Raw genomic sequence first — 19856 nt, forward strand, 5'->3', positions numbered from 1 at the left:
TTGACATTCCTTATAGTGGCTTCAAACTTTGTCACTTAGACGCATTTAAAACAAAACCCTTTATTTCTTCATTGGGAAAAAGGATCAGGGTAGAAGTGCCTAGAGTTTCTCCATTGCCTTTTCCAAAAATTTAAATGTAATTGTACTTACTAATGTGTGTATGTTGGGGGGGTGCACATGGGCCATGGTGCATGTGTGGCAATCAGAAGACAATATTTAGGAGTTGGTTCTCGCCTTCCACCATGAACTCCAGGGATCACATAGGATTCAGTATCCAGCTATACTCCTAGCTATGATGTCTTATACCAAAAGGCTACCAGGTAAAAGCAGCCAGGGAAAGGCACAGTGGGACCAAATCAGAAGGAAACAGGTTCCCAGATGTCCTGCAGGAGTGCACAGCACTTCCCCAGCACTAACTAGTGATCACAGGGTGAAGGGTCATGTGCCAAGGGAGTTCAGTAAAACCACTTGCCCACAAAATTTTTTTATTGGGAAAATCATGTACCAAAGTTCCATCCACCAGAAAGCAAGCAAGTGTTCAGTCTAAATAACATGCTGTGAACAACAGAGTTTGGCCCCGTGAGTCATCTGTAGCAAGGGCTGTAGAAACCTCATACAGTTCAGGGCTCTAGGTGACTTGCTAGCTGGTCTCCCTAAGCATAGCAGTCTTGAGTCTGCTGTAGGAACTCATGGTCAGGGAAGTGGTAAAATCATTTATATCATTTAGGCATTAAGGACTGGACTTTGTATGGGTGCATGACTTCATCATAAATGTCCTAGTAGGTAATTTTATTTCTTTTCCTCTAAAATATGAAATACTTTTTTTTCTAGTTATTGAAACATAAAAACAGAATTGCAACTCTTAAAGAGTTAATTGCTCATGAGAAAGCACTTCCAGATCACACTACTGAGGTGAGTTTAACACGCTACGCTTTGTCTTCAACATGCTAATACACTGCAGATATTTATGGTCTCTTGGCAAATTTGCATGAAGTCTCGTTCTTAAGTAGCCTTGGCTGTCCAGGAACTCACTCTGTAGACCAGACTGGCCTCAAACTCACAGGGATCTGCCTGCCTCTGCCTCCCAAGTGCTGGGATTAAAGGTGTGTGTCACCACCGCCCAGCAAATTCTATACTTCTATGAATCCAGTCTCATGTCACTCAATCCTTAATCTTTGAGCCTTAAAAAAAGAAAATTATGTGTGAGTGTTTTGCCTGCCTGTAGATGCACCAAGTGTATGCAGTGCCTGAGGAGGCCAGAAAAGGGCATCACCTCCGTGGAACTGGAATTACAGAAGTTTGTGAGGCCATCATGCGGTGTTGGGAACTGAACTTAGGACCTCTGAAAGATCAGCAAATTCTCTTAACTGCTGAGCCATCTCTCCAGCCCCCTTTCTTTGATTCTCAAGTTAAAATGATAGGAGTATGTAATTACTATAATGTGTGCAAACATATTTAATCTCAGGTCACAGATTTTGATTCGGAAGAAGCCAGGAATGCCAGAGATGCACCTGTGTTACTGGCAGTCAAACTGGATAAATACCACAATCTAAATGAGGAGCTTGATTTCTTGGTAAGATAGACCAATGACTTATGGTCCTTTTTACGCCTATTACTATCCACTACATTTTAAGAAGTTATCAACCTCCAAAGTATTGCTCATTAAAATAGTCACACTGGTATTATGGCAATATTACCAACAAAAGTATGGAAGTACTTTCATGTTTTAAAATTGTACATATCAGTCTGAAAAGGTGGCTCAGTGGTTAATCTGTAATTCCAAAGGACCCAGGTTCAATTCCCAGCACTTACAAGGTAGCTCACAGCTGTCTATAAATCCAGTTCCAAGAGATCCAGTGCCCTCTTCTTACCTCTCCAGGTACGAGGCATGCAAGCAATATACAGACATATGCAAACAAAACATCCATACACATAAAATAAAATAAAAAGGAATTTTAAAAATCATTATAAAAAATTAAATATTGTTCAACTTGATTTGTGTTTAGACTAATAAGATCTATGTCTTTCAAAATGCAGAAGCCAAAAGATAAACATGCTTTTATTTTCCCTAATTCTAGGCATCAAACCCAAGGCTCACCTCATGCTAGATAAGCATTCGACCACTAGCTTTTTTATCCCTCCTTTTATTATTTTTATTTTTTTAATGTTATTATTTATTTGTGTATGTATGTACATCCAGAGGTGAGAAGAGGATGTCAGATCACCTGGAGCTAGAGTTCTAGTTGGTTACGAGCTGCCTGATGTGGGTGTGGGGTACCAAACTTGAGTCCTCTGAAAGTGGAGCAAAAGTGCTCTTAACTGCTGAGCCATCTCTCCAGCCCATCATTCACAGCCTTCATCTCACGATATCCCAGCTCAGCTTCTGACATTCTAAGCTTACAGATACACACCAGGCACAGCTCTCCAAAATATGTGCTACTTTCCACTGTGGGTAAAGCACACTTAGCTTTGTGTATTCTGCTATAATGGCTGCATTCAATGACTATGGTTGGAAATAACTCTTAGTTTACCTCAGGTGGCACATAAGGAGAATGCAAGAAAACAGGAGGAAATGAAAACATGATTTTGGTGTTTAAACAGTTACAGAGCAATTAAAAAACTGGTTTGGTACAGTATAATATTTTTCTTTTTTCCACACTATATTTTAATATACATATACAATGTGCATTAATCAAATAAATCTCTTTCTTCTTACCATGACTTTGTGTTTGGAGTTTTGGCCACCTACCTCCTGATTATTTGTAGAATATGGCACATGTTCCTGTGAACACTGGATCTTCTTACCTGTTATCCAACCCCCTGCCATCCTGTCTTCTCCTCTGTTCTTCCCATCCTCTAGATATCACTACTACACACTCACTTTAACTGTTAAAAGCATTTATCTATCAAGCAGAACATGAAGTGTTTTTAACTTCCTGGGTCTGATTTATTTCATTTTCTATAATATCTTCCTTTTCCATTCATTCAGTTGCATAAATATGTATCACTGTCACATGATAATCAAAGATTCTCTCTCTCTCTCTCTCTCTCTCTCTCTCTCTCTCTCTCTCTCTCTCTCTCTTTTGTTTGTTTTTGTTTGTTTGTTTTTTTGGGACAGGTTTTCTCTGTGTAGCCCTGGTTGTCTTGGAAATTGCTCTGTAGATCAGGCTGGCGTGGAACTCAGAGATGCCTGCCTCAGCCTCCCTAAGTGCAGGGATTAAAGGCATGTGTCACCATGCCCTGACAATTAAAGGGTTTTTTTTTAAAGGTCTATGAAGATAGAAGTCTGAACCGTCCTAATTTTATCACTATAGATTATATGTGTTATTGGGGTTGGGGATTTAGCTCAGTGGTAGAGCCTTGCCTAGCAAGCGCAAGGCCCTGGGTTTGGTCCTCAGCTCCGACAAAAAAAAAAAAAAAAAAAAAAAAAAAAAAAAAAAAAAAAAAAGATTATGTGTATTAGATTATTACATTGTGCTACTGTAGACTGAACTTTCTCGGTCCTGCCTGGTCCCACCTGGGCAGCAGCTGTTTTTATAAAATAATCATTCAGAGGCTTAATATTAATTACAAAATGTTTGGTCTATGGTTCAGGCTTATTGCTAGCTAGATCTAATGTCTTAAATTAACCCATTTATATTAATATATATTTTGCCACATGGCCATGGCATTACCAGTCTGTTGGCATGTTGCTCCTTGGGCAGCAGGTTGGCATCTGCTTTGACTCTGCCCTTCTTCTCTCTGTAGCTCTGCTTGGATTTCCTGCCTGGCTCTTATCCTGACTTACCAAAGGCCAAAATAGCTTTATTTATTAACCAATGGAAGCAACACATATTCACAGCATACAGAAAGACCATCCCACAACAATTCCTTTTTTCTGTCTAATCAAAAAGAAAGGTTTTAAATTTTACATAGTAAAATTACATATAACAAAACAGTTATCAAGCAAGAATTATAATTACAATATCTAGTCTATTTGTATTTTGGCAAAATTAAAGAACATATTCTGTCATCTATCCTATTTTTGTGAGTCTAAAGTTTTATAACTAATTTACCTTTTATCATAACTAAAACTGTAACTATCTAGTCATCAACTCCATCAAAGACCCCAGAAGGATATAATATTACCTCAGTAAACAGGAAGTGCATTGTAAGCAACTTCCAAAATTCTAGAAATGACAGAGACATCTGGCTGCCTGGATAGTCACCCACAGTTCCTCTGTAATTGTAATTGGAGCATCCATCTTCAGCCTACAGGCCTCGAGTCACTGGCATATTTTTCAGTGAAGCAGGAAATTTGAAGGACTATTCCACCTAATGTTAAAGTTCATCAGTTGCTTTCCTCTGTGTCCTGCAGAGTGCCTGGAAGTTTCTTCTGTGAAGCAGAAACCTAGAGGACCATCCTGCCTTTTTTTAGCAAATTTCAGTGGTCACCTTCCTATTGGTCCTGCATATCCAGTTTATACAACATATTGTCAAGCAGTCCAGGCAAGAGCAGTTTCTTGCCCAAATGGCTAGCCTTTTCAACATTGCAAGCAAACTCCATAATGAGTTTCTTCGATGCCCATCATCCTCTTTGAAGTAATTGGTGCTGCCAGGAGCAGACGTATCTCACTGTCCAGAAAAGTCTAAGTTCTTAAAACATTTTAAATGCCATATTTTGTAGGTTTTTGAAGTGTTTGAAGATTATAGTTTTCCTTGTTAACAAATTTAGGAAAGAAACTCACCAAAGAGATGTAAAATGTATAAGTTTGAAAGACATCAAAAGATAGTTTGGGGTTGGTAATACAAATTAGGATAGAAAATGAATTAGGTACAACATTTTAGACTCACAAAACAGGATAAATAATGGAGTTATGTTCTCTGAGTCTGTCAAATGTTAATGGACTGGACATCGTTAATGTATTTATTCCCTATATATATTGTATATAGTTACTATACTTATTGTTTATAGTTTTTCTTTTATTAGTTATAACCTTTTATTATTTTAGACAAAAAAGGGGAAATGTGGTGGTATTTTATTGTACTCTAATAAAGCTTGCCTGAAGATCAGAGGACAGAGCCAGCCACAGAGTTAGCCATAGAGGTCAGGTAGTGGTGGCACACACCTTTAATGCTAGCACTCGGGAGGCAGAGGCAGAGGTCCATCTGGATTTCTGTGAATTCAAATCCACACTGGGCTATGAGATTAATCCAGTCTGGAAGGAAACAGGGCCAGACAGTGGTGGCACACACCTTTAATCCCAGAACTAGGAAGGTTGAGATGGGAAGTGATAATGGCTGGGCAGAGAAAGGAATATAAGGCATGAGGACATGCCTTTAATCCCAGCACTCAGGAGACAGAGCCAGGCGGATCTCTGTGTGTTCGAGGCCAGCCTGGTCTACAGAGCGAGATCTGGGACAGGCACCAAAACTACACAGAGAAATCCTGTCTCGAAAAACCAAAATAAGTAAATAAGTAAATAAATAAATAAATAAATAAATAAATAAATAAATAAGGTGTGAGAAGGCTGAAAAACCACTCCTAGCACTGCTAGTTAGTAGGAAGTTTTCTGTAGTTTTTCTCCTATAATTTCTTTGAAAATTAAAGTAACTTTCAGAGAAAAAATATTAATAAGCTTTCCTGATGACCCTAAATGCCACTCTCAGAAAAAAGTAATTTTTTTATTTAAAACTTTTATTACATTTGATTGATTTGTGTGTGTGTGTGTGTGTGTGTGTGTGTGTGTGTGTGTAAAACCATATTATATGGGAATTGCCATGGCACACAGGGAGGTCAGAGGACAACTTGCAAGAGTTGGTTCTCCCTTTCCATATGGGTCTGGGGACAGTACTCAGGTCATCAGCTGTGGCTGCAGGTGCCTTTACCCACTAAGCCATCTTGCCAACCTGTATAAGTTTTAATTTTCAATAATATTCTTGCAAAAACTGGACAATTGGCTGGACCGTGAAGTACATTAAGCTGAAACTTATAAATGAGCATCATTTGCAAGGGATAGTATCATCATCACCCACATCACTGCTCTGACTCACACTCAAGCATGTCTCTGCATGTGTTATCTATGAAAAGGACGGTAATGACAGTTGGATGTGATTGATGTCCATAGGTACTAGCAGATGCTTGGGTTATTTACAAAGCCATCTCATAGTTGAAAATAACAGAATCAATGAAAGTCCATCATAATTCTTGCTTGTGTGTTCTGTATGCAATCTAACCCCAGATCCAGCTCATCTGTGTTACGACTCACTTTAGTAGAACTCTATTTCAGAGAATATGGACTAAAATATAGCTGATTGTTTTCATTTTTATGCCTGTTTCATGGTGGTTTCCAGGTTACATTTTCACTGATGTTTCTCCGTAGATCACAAAGCTGGGGGGCCTTCTAGAGAGCAAAGAAGACCATTACAGCAGACTCATCGAGGAGAATAACAAGTACCGAAGACACGTAGGCAGCTTAATAAATAAGGTACAAGTTTTCTTATAGGAAAACAAACAAAACCTTCAAAAAATGATACCAGGCATCAAAAAATGATGGAGATGTGGCTCAGTTGGCAGAGTGCCTGCCTAGCATGTGCCCTGGGTTTGGTCCTCAGCATAAAAAGCAAACCAAACAATGATAAAACTCAACACAAACATCACATCAGAACTAATAGAACTCCAGAGCCAAAAGGATCTGAGGTTTGCCAAGCCACTTTACACTGGTCCCTTTTTTCTCATAATGCACATTCAATGCCCCCATTAGCGGGATAGCTGGAAAGTGGCCAAGAACCTTGTACCAGGCACTTTAAAGTCTTAATTTTGCTACTTTACCTTCAAGGTAATTAAGTATCTTGCCAACTTAATGTTTAAGTTTCCTTTTTGTTTTCCTTTTGGTCTTTTGAGACTGTCTCCATATGTAGCCCAGGCTTACCTCCGAATCCTACATTCTACTGCCTCAGCCTCCCTCCCAAGTGCTAAAATTGTAGGCATGGGCCCACCATGCTTGGTTTCTAGTTTACACACACACACACACACACACACACACACACACACACACACACAAAGACTGCATTAACTTTAATCAAATGGGCTATAATCCTTAGTTGACCCCTGTATCGTTGGTACCATTGTATGGAAGACTGGTAGATGACAGGGCCCTCACTGGAGCTGTCTAGTTTCTGGGACCCACATTTCCAGCCTGATGAGTGGGCCTAACTCTATTGTTATTCATATTCCTGAGATCAAAATAGAAAAGGATTTTTGTCTGTTGTAAGATTTTCATTTATTGTACTCAAATAATTAAACTTCAACTTGTAAAGATTTTTAAAAAGGAGAAAGTAATCAAAATTAAATACAAATGCTTGTATTTATAAAAAAAAATTCTTATTTTCTCAAGGTAACGTCATATGAAGAAATTATCAAATGTGCTGACCAAAGACTTGAGATATCCCATTCTCAGATTGCACAGTAAGTTAATAAAACTAATTTTTTAAATTTTGTGAATATTTACTGATGTTTTATTTCATTCTCTGGCTTCTAAGATCTTTTTCTCTGACTCTTAGAAATAGAAAAACAAGGATGTGTATTTAGGATGGGCTAAAACCATGTCCCCTGGCGGATTCAGAATAAGCTGCTTCATTACTCATGGGGGATGCTGCTGGTCCAAGAGCGCAGCCTGGCATGTGACCTGGGGCTTGCTTGCCTTGCTGCTGTTTTCAAGAGTTACAGCTTTTCTGAGAATTTTGATATACAAACGAACTTCCTAAAAAGGCACCACCAGTTTATATTTAATCCAAAGAAAAAGAATCTCGAGCAACTTGGGACTTCTGGTCTTGGGTTTTGTTTCTTTTCTTTTTTTTTTTTTTTTTTTTGGTTTTTCGAGACAAGGTTTCTCTGTGTAGCTTTGCGCCTTTCCTGGATCTCGCTCAGTAGACCAGGCTAGCCTCGAACTCGCAGAGATCCACCTGCCTCTGCCTCCCGAGTGCTGGGATTAAAGGCGTGCGCCACCACCGCCCGGCTGTTTCTTATTTTTTGAAATCTTCATTGACCTCAGGCTTCGAGTATCCTCGCTGTTAGGCCACCACGAGTGAGGCGCTGTCGCCCCCTGTTCTCACTGACACGCCCCTCACACACACACACACACCCTAACCCGCCCCACCTTACCTCTACCAGTCACAGGAAGAGCTCTCTCACAAGAAGCCACTGTTGTCCCAGCCCTGGAGAGAGATGACCAGGCTGCCCATTCCGAAGGAGACCCAGGAGTACAAAGACTTTATTCTCTGCAACTGGCAGTCAATGGTCACTGTTTCCCCACCAGCCTCAGCTCCATCCTCCTCTTCCAGGTGGAGTACCACCGTGCCAGTGCCCCATGCCTGCGGGATCCGAAGTTGTTCCTCCTGCAGACAGGGGCTGGTCGGCACCACCCCCACTGCCCCTCCTCCTGGTGGCCAGACAGCCCACCACTCAGCAGCTCCTGGGTGGTTGATGGGCAACTTGGTGCTGAGTAGCTGAGAGCCCTGATAGCGAGTGTGGCGGTCAGTGGGTCATCAGCTTTGCCAAAGGCCACGCTGTGCCCCAGAATTAAGCATAATAGTGTCCTCTTGCATGGTTGGTGGGACCCGATGGGCCCAGTTTGAAGCTGGACCACAGCTCAGCAAGGGGAAGCGGCGCACAAGACTTCCCCTTGCAGCTATGGCTTCATAGCGAGAATAATTCCACTGGGTGGAGAGGAACTGCTGGCTGCTTACCCCAGGGTGCCATCCCACAGCTACCCCTGGCAGAGCATCACCTGCTCCGGAGCTTCCCCACCATGAGCTCCGGTTCACGACACTGCCAGAGGCCCCCTAACCAGAGTGGGGAGTGGGAAAGAACAGCACCCTAGGCATCTCAAGACATGCTTTCAAACCCACACAGGTGAGAAACCTTACCGCTGTGATGGGGCAGCCGTGGGTAAACATGCCAGCTCCAACGAACTGCCCTTGGCACGCAGTACACGGGGCATGGACCTTCCAGTGGCAGAAGTGTGACCCAGCCTTCTCCAGGTGGGGCTGCCTCACCTTACACTTCAAGAATCATCTGCAGCCCAGAGCGGTGGCGCATTTTTAATCCCAGCACTTGGGAGGCAGGCAGATCTTTGAGTTCAAGGCCAACCTGGTCTGCAGATAGAGTTCCAGTACATCCAGAGCAACCCGAGAAATCCTGTCTCAAAAAAAAAAGAAGCAAACAATTATTTTTGCAATCCTAAACAACAAAACTTCCCAGAAACAATCCAGAGTGTGCCCTGTACTCAGGCCTTTCACACCTTTCCCAAGAAGGGAGGGGCCTAGCCCATGAGCCCTGTAGTCAAGGCTTAGCATGGTTGATTGTGAATGGAAGAATTGAAGACAAGAATCCAGAAAACAAAGATCAACAGATAGGGGCCTAAAGCCAATCATCTCATTCCCATTCCAAATCCAACTTGAACATCTGGAGTTATAAAATGACAGGGTGGCTGGAAGTTTGGGATGTTGGGGTTTATATCAGGTCTGAGTTAGGGAGAGGGAATACAAGAATCCCTTAAATTGTTTCTATGATACAGTGTAAATACAGAGCTCATTCTGCATTCTCAATACTTCCCAAAAATGATTATTAATGTTAGGAGAGGAAGAAATTCAGGGATAGAAAATGTTCTAGGGCCGTAGAGATGACTCCAAGGCTAAAAGCACTGGCTGCTCTTTCAAAGGACCTGTGTTCAATTCCCAGCACCCACATGGCAGCTCACAACTGTTTGTAATTCCAGTTCCAGGGGATTTGACACCCGCACACAGACATAGATTCAGGCAGAACAGCAGTGTACAATGTACGCAAAATAAAAATAAATAAATCATTGAAAAAGAAAAAGAAATGTTCTAACAACTAAGTGATGTTACTAAAAGGCAGTTGTCATTCTAAGGGTACAAAATGAGGATGACCTAACCCAGGTAAACACATCTGCTTTACGTCCTTAACATTTGTTTGGGTTTTTGTTTTCTCGAGGCCTGCCTGTGCCTGGGTGTGTGGAAGTCACTTATCTCCTTCCATGGTGGGTTCTGGGGATCCAGCTCAGGTTGAGGCTTGTGTGGTAAGAACTTCTGTCCACTGAGCCATCTCACTGACGTTCTTCCCACCATCTCTTCTTTGATGCTTCCGGAGCTCTGCCAGCTTAGTTTTGACTTTCTCTTGTATAATATTAGAGTGACCAGCCTTAATATTATACATCCCAGGGGCTCAGGAGAGAGAACTATGAACAGTGAGGACTATTTTCGGGAAATAATCTCAGCACACCGAGCTCTTTAGTCCATTCACTTTAATTCCTCTGGGATAACATCCTATTTACACAGCTTCAGTTCTGTTCTCGTGCCTACCTCCTTTCCTGCCTTATTTCTCTCTATATTTATCTACTGTTCTCTCTAAGTTCTATTTTAATTCTCTCGTCTTAATTCTGCCTCATCCAGGTCCTTTTCATCTCGTTCTTACCCAGCTAGTACTTCCCCATCTGACTCTTCCTCATCTTCCATCTTGTCCACACGTTCTTTCTGGTCAAAATCCTCCTTATCCCTCTCTGTTCTCTGTCTCTAAGTTCTCCACATTCCTCCTAAGTCTCCCAGCAATCCAGTTATAAACCCAAGCAATAGCAGTCCCCTGGTCAAGCAAGGTCACCAGGCTTGAATTCTACGGGTCATAAAGGCAGGTAAGAATTTTCCTCAGGCAGTGACCACCAGGCTTTCTTTTACAATCCAAAATGGGAGTGGTAAAAGAGGAGGTCAACTGAGTGTTAATGACTGTTAGTATATCAAAAAGGGGATCTATGTGCTCAGTCTACATTCCTAGAAGTGGTTAGGTAAGAAGTTAGGGGTCTATTAGTTAGGTTGTATAAGAAAGGAGGGTCTCACCCTAAATTGCACAAGAAATAAAGCTATCCACCTGACCTAGGAGACAGGTGTTGTTTCGTTTGGCCTTGGATGCTTGATAGGCATTTTAGATAAATACACTGTTAGGAGTTCTTGGAAGCACACAAGAAAATCATTTTAGGAACCAGATAATATATATATATATATATATATATATATATATATACTATATATACTATATATATATATATAAGCTAAATTATCACCAAGACTTGTTAAGCCATGGCATGACCTTTGGAGAAGTCCTTGACTTTTCCAAGTAGTAGCTTTTGTAATAGTAGCTGAATTCTGTTGTGTTTTCCTGCGGCTTGCAGCAACTTTCATTTACTTGGCACATTGACTTTTATTTTTCACTTCCAGTCTGTAACTGTTTGCCAGTGAAATGCCTTTCCTAGAGACAAAAGAAATTTGGATCTTGCTTTTTAGTCCAATCAGCTAGTTAGTGTCTTGTTGTTGTTGTTGTTGTTGTTTTGGTTTGGTTTTAGTTTTTTGCTTTGTTTTGTTTTTGTGTTTTTCAAGACAGAGCCTCTCTCTGCAATCCTGGAACTCACTCTGTAGACCGGGCTGGCCTCGAACTCACAGAGATCCACCTGCCTCTGCCTCCCGAGTGCTGGGATTAGAGTGCACCACCACCACCCAGGTTAGTCAGTGTTTTTTTTTTTTTAAATTGGTTAATTGGACAGTTAAAACCACTTACAGTTAGGGTTATTATTGAGAGTGCTGTGCTGATTCCTGTAATTTGATTGGTTGTTTTTCTGGTTAATTGGATTATTACTTGTTCTGTTCTCTCTCTTCTATTCATATTAGGGGGTTGTGGGTTTATTGTATGCACTTTGTATTCTTTCTTAGTTCTCCCTTGTTCATCTGTTCCTCAAGAAGGGTATTCTTCCCTGTGCTCCTTGGTCCACACTCTTCCTCCTTTATATTCAGGGCTCACATAAGTATCCTTTGCAGTGTTGGCTTGGCAGTCCTGATGTTTTAGTTTGTTTGTCTTGAAATATTCAAATTTCTCTACCGTTCCGAAAGACAATTTTGTGGGACACAACAATCTTATTTGGAAGTTATTCGCTTTTAGGACTTGAAATATACCATTCCATTCTTTACTGGATTTTAGGGTTTCCTCTGAGAGGTTTGATGTGCTGTGTGAGCCTTTGTCTAATTCCATTCTTTCCTGGTTTGAGAGGTTTAATGTGCTGTGTTTGCCTTTGTAGATGAGTTGGCTTTTTTTTCCCTTGTAGCTTTTAGTACTGTTTGTTTTGAACTTTTTTAGTGTCTTGACTATATGTCCTAAAGAATATATTTGAGATTCTAAATGTTTCTTTTGCTTGGATCTCTCTCTCTCTCTCTCTCTCTCTCTCTCTCTCTCTCTCTCTCTCTCTCTCTCTCTGTCTCTCTCTCTTTTTCTAAATGCATAAAAACAGGAAAATCTCTATCTAACAGGCCAACAGAATGCTGTGACCATGCAGGACGCTACCACACATTTTCCTGTGGTAAAGCAGCTCCAGATAAGGAACTCTGTTAACACAATCCAGGGCTACATTACACTGACCCACTGTGCAAACAAACAAATCTAAATGATATGCTATAGATTTGTTGTTATCTATTCTTATCTTTAGCCCTGGAACCTATAAAGGGAAAAATTGACCAAGTGTTCTGAATTGCCAAGAAAAGACCCAGATTCCTGTATTTTGAGATGAACAGATGGTGTATGATTAGCTTTGGATATAATGTTAGTTATGAGAAAATCTGATCATAAAATAATTTATTATTATTATTAAGAAATTTTTATTATTAAGAAAATTTCTATTCATTTTACACACCAGCCACAGATCCCCCCTCCTCCCTCCTCCTGCCCTCCCCTCATAAAATATTTAATAGGGTAACTTTATTATAGATAACAATCTTAGCTCATAATCCTTACAGTATGGACTCACAGTCTCTGGTGGTTTAAATGAGAATGGTCCTGTAGTCTCATATGTTTGAATGCTTGGTCCTCAGTTAGTGGAACTGTTGGGGGGGGTGGGCTTGGAGGTTTCAAAAGCCCACACCAGGTCCAGTGTCTGTCTCCCTCTGTCTGTTGCCTGTGGATCAGGTTGTAAAGCTCTCAGCTACTGCTCCAGTGCCATGCCTGCCTGCTTCCTGCCATGATGATAATAGACCAGTCCTCTAAAAGGATTGGTAAGCAAGCCCCCAATTAAATGCTTACCTTTATAAGAGTTGCCATGGTCATGGTGTGTCTTCACAGCAATAGGACAGTGACTAAGACAGCCTCCAGAGAATTTACAAAATATTCATCTTGAAAAGTCTATTTTTGTGTAAAAATGCAATTGTTTCTTCCCTCAGTTTGGAAGAGAGAAATAGACATTTGGAAGATTTAATTAGAATGCCCAAAGAGAAAGCCAGAAGGTCAAGGTAAGTTTCCCTTCCTTTTTAAAAAAATAATGTCTTTAAAATACATATAGTAAATTATACATTTAAATTTTTTTCTCTCCTTATATTTTATTTAAGATTAAAAGATAAATATGAAGTATTTTATATTTTTCTAGTATAAAATAGTTGCTTGATCAAAGTTTTCCTGTAGGCCATGCCCAGTGGCACATATCTAAACCCCCCACTATTCTGGAAGCTAGCCTGCAAAGTTTAGCAAGATACTATGTTAAACACAAGTTTTGTTTTTTATATTATTTTGAGATGGTCTTATGTCTGGGTTGATTGTTTTTTGAGCTATTTTTTGCTATGTGGCACAGATTACAATACAAAATCCTTCCACCAAGTGCTCCCAAGTTTTGAGATTTCAGGCATGTTCCACCTACCAAGTTACAATAAAGTTTTTGTAGAGCCTGAATTAGAAGGCCAGGCTGCCTGCCCTCACAGAAGCTCTAAGCAAGAGACTGCTGGCGTTATGAGCTGAGGTGTTTATCGCCTTCTACATGTTTATAAACTGACTCCCTTCACTAACATGAACTCTTAATCTGTAATTTTAGAAGAGTCTCAGTCATGTAGCCCCATGCAGCAGGATATGTACATGATCTTTTAGGTCAACTGTAAGTACGCAGCTGGGTCCTAGCTTCAGCAGTACATATACCAAAACTGGAGATTTAGAAAAAAAATAAGTTATTTTATATAATCACTTTGCAAACACTAGTTTAATTCTGCTCAGGAATTTTGATTTCCAAAACAACATGGATTTTTCTCTGAGTTGTAGAAACATACTGTGGTATTTTTTCTAGAATTATTTAAAAATACTTTCCATATAATTTTATACATTTACCCATTGAGACATTTGTTTACTTATCACATAGCTAATTTTTACATTGAATGCGAGGCATATTTATATGGATTTATTGACTTTGAAATCAGGGGAAGAGGTCACAAGGCACTCCCCAGCTGCTAAGTCCTGTGTGAAAACTCCAGAGCCCTGCAGGCTTCCGCCATGATGAGCTCTGAAGTCTTGACTGACCTCTGACCTCAGTGCACCCTTCCGTGCAGCTTGAGACGCCCTCTGCATCTTCTCAAAGTCACGGTGCTGATTTTGATCAGTCGTCATGGCAGTGGAAACAGTGGAACTTTGGGGTTAAAAAACAGTCCCAGATGTCTAACTTTTTAAAATACATTTTTATTTTATGTATGTCTATGTGTGTGTGTGGATATGTACACATGAGTGCAGGTGACCACGGAGGCTTTGCACCCCCTGGAGCTGGAGTTAGGAGCTGTTGTGAGCCACCTAACAGGAGTGCTGGGAACCAAACTCTGTCCCTGCAAGTGCTCTCAGTCACTGAGCCATCCCCCCCATCCTCCCCCCACCCCCAATGTTTATTTTTGGCTCCTAGTTCTTCACTCGCAAGGAGATTTTGTAGGTTTTCATTTCAAAGCTAAATCTTGATGTAAGTAAATTAGGACCCTATTAAATATAATGAGACTGTGGCCCAGTTTATTCACATGCATCAAGGATAGTCCACACTAAGGATGGTCCACACTGAGGATGCGCCACACTGAGGATGGGCCACACTGAAGATGGTCCACACATTATGTGTTGAAAGTTTTGTCTTTTTAGGGTCTCATAGTTTGATCCTAAAGGACAACTTCTTGAAAGTGATAGGCAAATATGCCCAAATAATGGTATTTTTTAAACCATATTCACTATTTTAGTCTTCTCTCCCCATTTTTACATCATATTCTTTCTTTCTTACAGACCAAGATTAGAAAATCATCCAAAGTCCATGACCTTAATAGGTAATCTTGATGGACACTGTAAAGAATGTTCTATTTCCGTGTGAACTGACTGTAATACATGATTAAATACTCAATTCCTGAAGTTAATTTATTTGTATTGTGTGCACGTGTGTGTGCATGTGCACGCGCGTGTGCCCCTGCACACACTTGAGTATCTAAGGTGGAGGACAAGCTTGGGTGTCCCTTCCTAGGAGTCATGCATGTTGTTTTAGGACACAGGGTCTGTCCTTGGTCTAGAACTTACCAAATAGGGTAGGCTGGTTGGCCAGCGAGCCCCAGGAATCCTCCTGTCTCCATCTCCACAGTGCCGAGACTACAAGCGTGCAGCACTGTGCCCGGCTTTTTTAAAATGTGGGTGCTAGGAGTGTGAATCAGGTCCCCGCACTTGCACAACAAACATGTGACTTGTTGACATTCTATCCTGCTTGGTTTCCTGCCTCCAGGTTTGCCTTCACCCCATTCCATCCGTTTGTCAAATCCCCAACAACAGCTGTTGATCACCATACTCTGTTGATGGACATCGTTTCCTCTCACAAAGTCAGTCAGTTAGGTGCAAGCGCGAGTTTATGTGGAGTGCGTGACTGGTTCTGAAAGACACGCTGACTGAGTCAAGCTGTCACCACGTCTGTCTTTGCTGGAGAACTCTATAAGGCAGGGCCTATCTGAACTCGGAAACAGAAAATGCGGTGTTTGCTGGAGCCTTGGAACAGTTGGACAAGGTGGTTCACCAGAACCTCTCCTAGGGGCTGTCTTTGGGGGGGGCGGGTCACATGACATGGCTGGGTGGATGGCAGGCTTAAGAGCTGGGAGGGCTCTGGACAGGGGAAGTACAAGGGGAAGAGGAGACCCACCCGGACAGCACTGGGTCAGTTGAGATTGACATGCTCAGCAATTCAACTAACTCATTTTAAAGAACCAAAAGGGAACAATGATAAAAATCAGAGTATTTTTTAAATCGTATAAAAACATGGAACATAACTTGTGACCAGTTAAGAGAGCTGCAGCCATAGCGGTGTCTCCATTCAGTAAGGTGAGCATGAGAGCTGTGAAGCCACCCAAGCATAAGAAGAGCCCTTCCTTATAATCCAAGGATCCTCTAGAAAATTGAATGTTCTAGGGGAAGGGAACTATTACAAAGACAGCTAAGTCTGGAGGCTTCATGCTGAAGGGATGAAACAAGTGAAGGAAAGCCAGCCCAGGCTGTCCAAAAGCAGGACTCTGCAGAACCCTGACTTAAGTTATGCACTAGGAGGATTTCCTACAGGAGGATGCCTACAGGATATCTCAAAATAAATACACCTCCCTTGGCACGTGGCTTCAGGAAACACTAATCGGGCATTTCTCCCTTGGAGCCCTTTCCACGGTCAGGAGTTCTTCCTCACTTCTTCACAAATCTATGTTTGCTCTGCTTTTTTAAAAAGGGGGAGTGGGAAGCTAGGCATGACGGTGCATGCATGCCTTTAGTCCTAGCACTCAGGAAGCAGAGGCAGAGTTTGAGGCCAGCCTGGTCTACATAGCAAGTTCCAGAGATGCTGAGGATGCAAAGAAAAACAGGTAAAGATCACAAGGACACTTAGATGAGGGACTGTTCATGACCCCTGCACAGAGGGATGGTCCCGCGCTAGAGGAGCTTGTGGGAAGTAGCCCTGGCCTGTAGAGAGGCCCGGGAAAGACATCACAGAAATTCTGGTACCTGAGCGGGATCCTCAACCCTGACTGGGTAGTCTCAGGTTGAAAGAAGAAAGCCAAACATGTGGAACACATGCAGGTCTGAGATGACTGACCATCCTGGACCCACAAGTCAGGTTTGAGACCCAGCTCTTCCAGTGGCGAGAGATGAGGGTGATCATGAAGAACAAGAAATGCCAATCTAGAAAACTTAAACTTGGTCCCAAGAGCCCTTGGAGGGACTTGGAGTGGGGAAGCGATGCGGAACATGCTCTTTTGAAAGACCCCCTTACTAATGACACATAGAGGAGGCAGATGGAGGTGACAGCAGAATCCAGCTATGTTTTCAGGCAAGAGAAACTGTGCCCAAGAACTAAAACCGTGACTGTGGACATAAAGAACATGGTAGTTTGAATGTAATTGGCCCCCACAATCTTATAGGGAATGTGGCACTATTAGCAGGTGTGGCTTTGTTAGAATGGGTGTGGCCTGGTTAGAGGAAGTGTGTCACTGTGGGGGTGGGCTTTGATGTTCCTATGCTCAGGATACTGCCCAATGTCTCAGTCAACTTCCTGTTGCCTATAAGATGTAGGACTCTCAGCTACTCCTCCAGCACTACATCTGCCTGCATGCCACCATGCTCCCCGTCTTGATGATCACGGACTAAACCTCTGAAACTGTAAGCTGCCACGTCAATTAAATGTTTTTCCTTTATAAGAGTAGCTGTGGTCATGGTGTCTCTTCCCATCAGTAAAAACCCTAACTAAGACAAAGGGAGATGTGAAGCTGCAAGAGATCTCCCGAGTAAAGAGAAAGGGATGTGGTAACCAGTTAGCGGTAGACCTGGAGAGAAGGGTTCCAGGTGCTGAGGAGAGTTCTGTGTGGATGGTAGTTGCCTTAACAGGAAGAGGGTCAAGGCCAGGTGTGATGGTGCAGGCCTATAATTCCAGTACTCTGATGGCTGAGGCAGGAGGACTGCTGCAGTAGTACATTCTTGTCGGGACCGCTAGCTCACAAATAACAACATGGAGACTTATTATTAATTATCAAAGTTTGGCCTTAGTTTATGTTTGCTTCTGACTAGTTCTTATAACTTACATTAACCAGTAATTTTTAATCTACGTTCTCTCACGAGGCTTGTCACCTCATCTCTGTACTGCCCATCCTGCTTCCTCCACGTCTGGCTGGTGACTCTGCCTTTCTTCTTCCCCAAGTTCTCTCTCTGCCCGGAAGTCCTGCCTATACCTCCTGCCTAGCTATTGGCCGTTCAGCTTTTTATTACACCAATCACAGCAATGCATCTTCATACAGTGTACAAATATCCCACAACACACTGCCATGAGTTTGAGGCTAGCCTGGGCTACATAGTGAGTTTGAGGCCAGCCTGGGATACACAGTAAAATCCTGTCTCAAAAGAAAACAGGTAAGAGGGACAGCAGGTTTTCAGAGAGGCATGCAGAGCTTGAGAGGAAGTTGAAGAAACAGCACAGCATGCTTTACTGGGCCTGATGGAAAGAGCAAGGGATACCGATGAAAAAAGGCCTTGGAGAAGAGTGACCAGCTTCCATAGCATAGCCTAGGGACAGGCTGGAAGATGGGAAATCCAGGCAATGAACTAAACAGGAGTAAGAGACTGAAGGTTTGCCTCTCACCTTGGGGCTAAGAGGCTCAGGGACAAGGCAAAGGTTGGTTGTGGCCCCTGCTTCTACCTTCAAGGCGCCAAGCTTGGCTGCATCTCAGGATTCCCTCCCATACCCATTCCTGTGCACTTACTATGCACTCCCCTGGCTTAGTCTCTTTTCCCCTTGATTCGGACACTTTATGTCTCCTCCATGTCTTACTCCATCACTTTCACCATCTCACACTTAGAAATTATAATTATTGAATTCTTACCCTATCTTTAAAAAATTCTTCTTACATGTTTTATCTCCTCTGACACTCCATTGACCTTCTGAGAGGCTGTTACAGCCACAAAGCACTTTGATGTAGTCTTAAGTAGGCTATCTAAACTCAGGGTGTTTATGGTAAATATTTTCCCATAATGTCTACTAGTCTTCATAACTCATTCTGAAGACTATATACTATTCCATAGAATACATATATGTATATCTATTTACTGAATTCTATTTTGTGGATAGATTTTTCAAGTCCTTACTCCATAGTCCAACATCTACCACCTTCAATGCTCTGGCTCCAAGTGATGAATACTTTTGTCCACATGATTTTCTTTTTCTAAAATGTTATTTCTTTCAATCAAACATTCTTCTTTTACCTCTATCACTCAGTTAGTTCCTCATACTCAAAACATGCATCTTTCAAGGTTTAGTTTAAATATCTGAATGTAAACCTCTTCCTTTTGGTTTTTCAAGTCTTACTATGTAGTCCAAGCTATCCTTGAATTGCCAATCTTCCTGCCTCTGCCTCTCATGTACTACGATTACAGGCATGTACCATCACACCCAGTTTATCTGACTTTAATGGCACTTAGTGCAGTCTTTGTTAAACTATAGAACAAGAGACAATAGAAATGGCAAAAAGAGCCCTCAACACAAATCCTAAGGCTTGGGTTCAAGTCTTGGAATCTTGATGTTTTAGCATTTCAGATCATATGGCATGATGTGTCTTAGCATTTTGAGGGCCTGCTGAGTGGCAAATTAAATTCGGATTTAGTCCCCAAAGGGAATAACAAACAGAATGATGGGGAGACTTGGAAGGGGTACGGAGAGAAAAAATTCAGATTTAATAGTGACCACTACTCCTTTGTTAAGCATGTGCTCTATCACTGAGCTACACACGCAGCCCTCTGACATGTTATTTGTTTACTTACTTACTTGGTGCTGGGGATTGAACCTAGGGTCTCATGCATGACCTGTGAGAGCTCTACCACTGAATAGTTATCTGAGACAGGGTCTCCCTATAGCTGCCCAGGCAGTCCTTGGATTTGCGATCCTCCTGCCTCAGTCTTTTGAGCATCTGTGATTACAAGGCTGTGCCACCAGGCCCTGCCAGATGTGCTCTTAGTTTATTATCTCAGCTGGCTCGGCTAA

The 19856-nt window shown here is 41.8% G+C and overlaps 1 protein-coding gene across 1 annotated transcript in view; it reads left to right on the plus strand.

Moving 5' to 3' along the window:
- Nucleotides 1-15228, plus strand: part of Cage1 (cancer antigen 1) — a 38816-nt gene extending 23588 nt beyond the window's left edge. The window contains exons 8-13 of the mRNA XM_059263154.1: nt 832-912; nt 1466-1573; nt 6363-6467; nt 7377-7447; nt 13252-13320; nt 15101-15228. Coding sequence (XP_059119137.1) covers nt 832-912; nt 1466-1573; nt 6363-6467; nt 7377-7447; nt 13252-13320; nt 15101-15185 — 519 coding nt within the window. The 3' untranslated portion in view covers nt 15186-15228. The remainder of the gene's footprint in view (nt 1-831; nt 913-1465; nt 1574-6362; nt 6468-7376; nt 7448-13251; nt 13321-15100) is intronic.
- Nucleotides 15229-19856: the final 4628 nt, after the last annotated feature.

This window comes from Peromyscus eremicus, chromosome 5 (assembly GCF_949786415.1).
Source record: "Peromyscus eremicus chromosome 5, PerEre_H2_v1, whole genome shotgun sequence".
Classification (NCBI taxonomy): Eukaryota; Metazoa; Chordata; class Mammalia; order Rodentia; family Cricetidae; genus Peromyscus; species Peromyscus eremicus.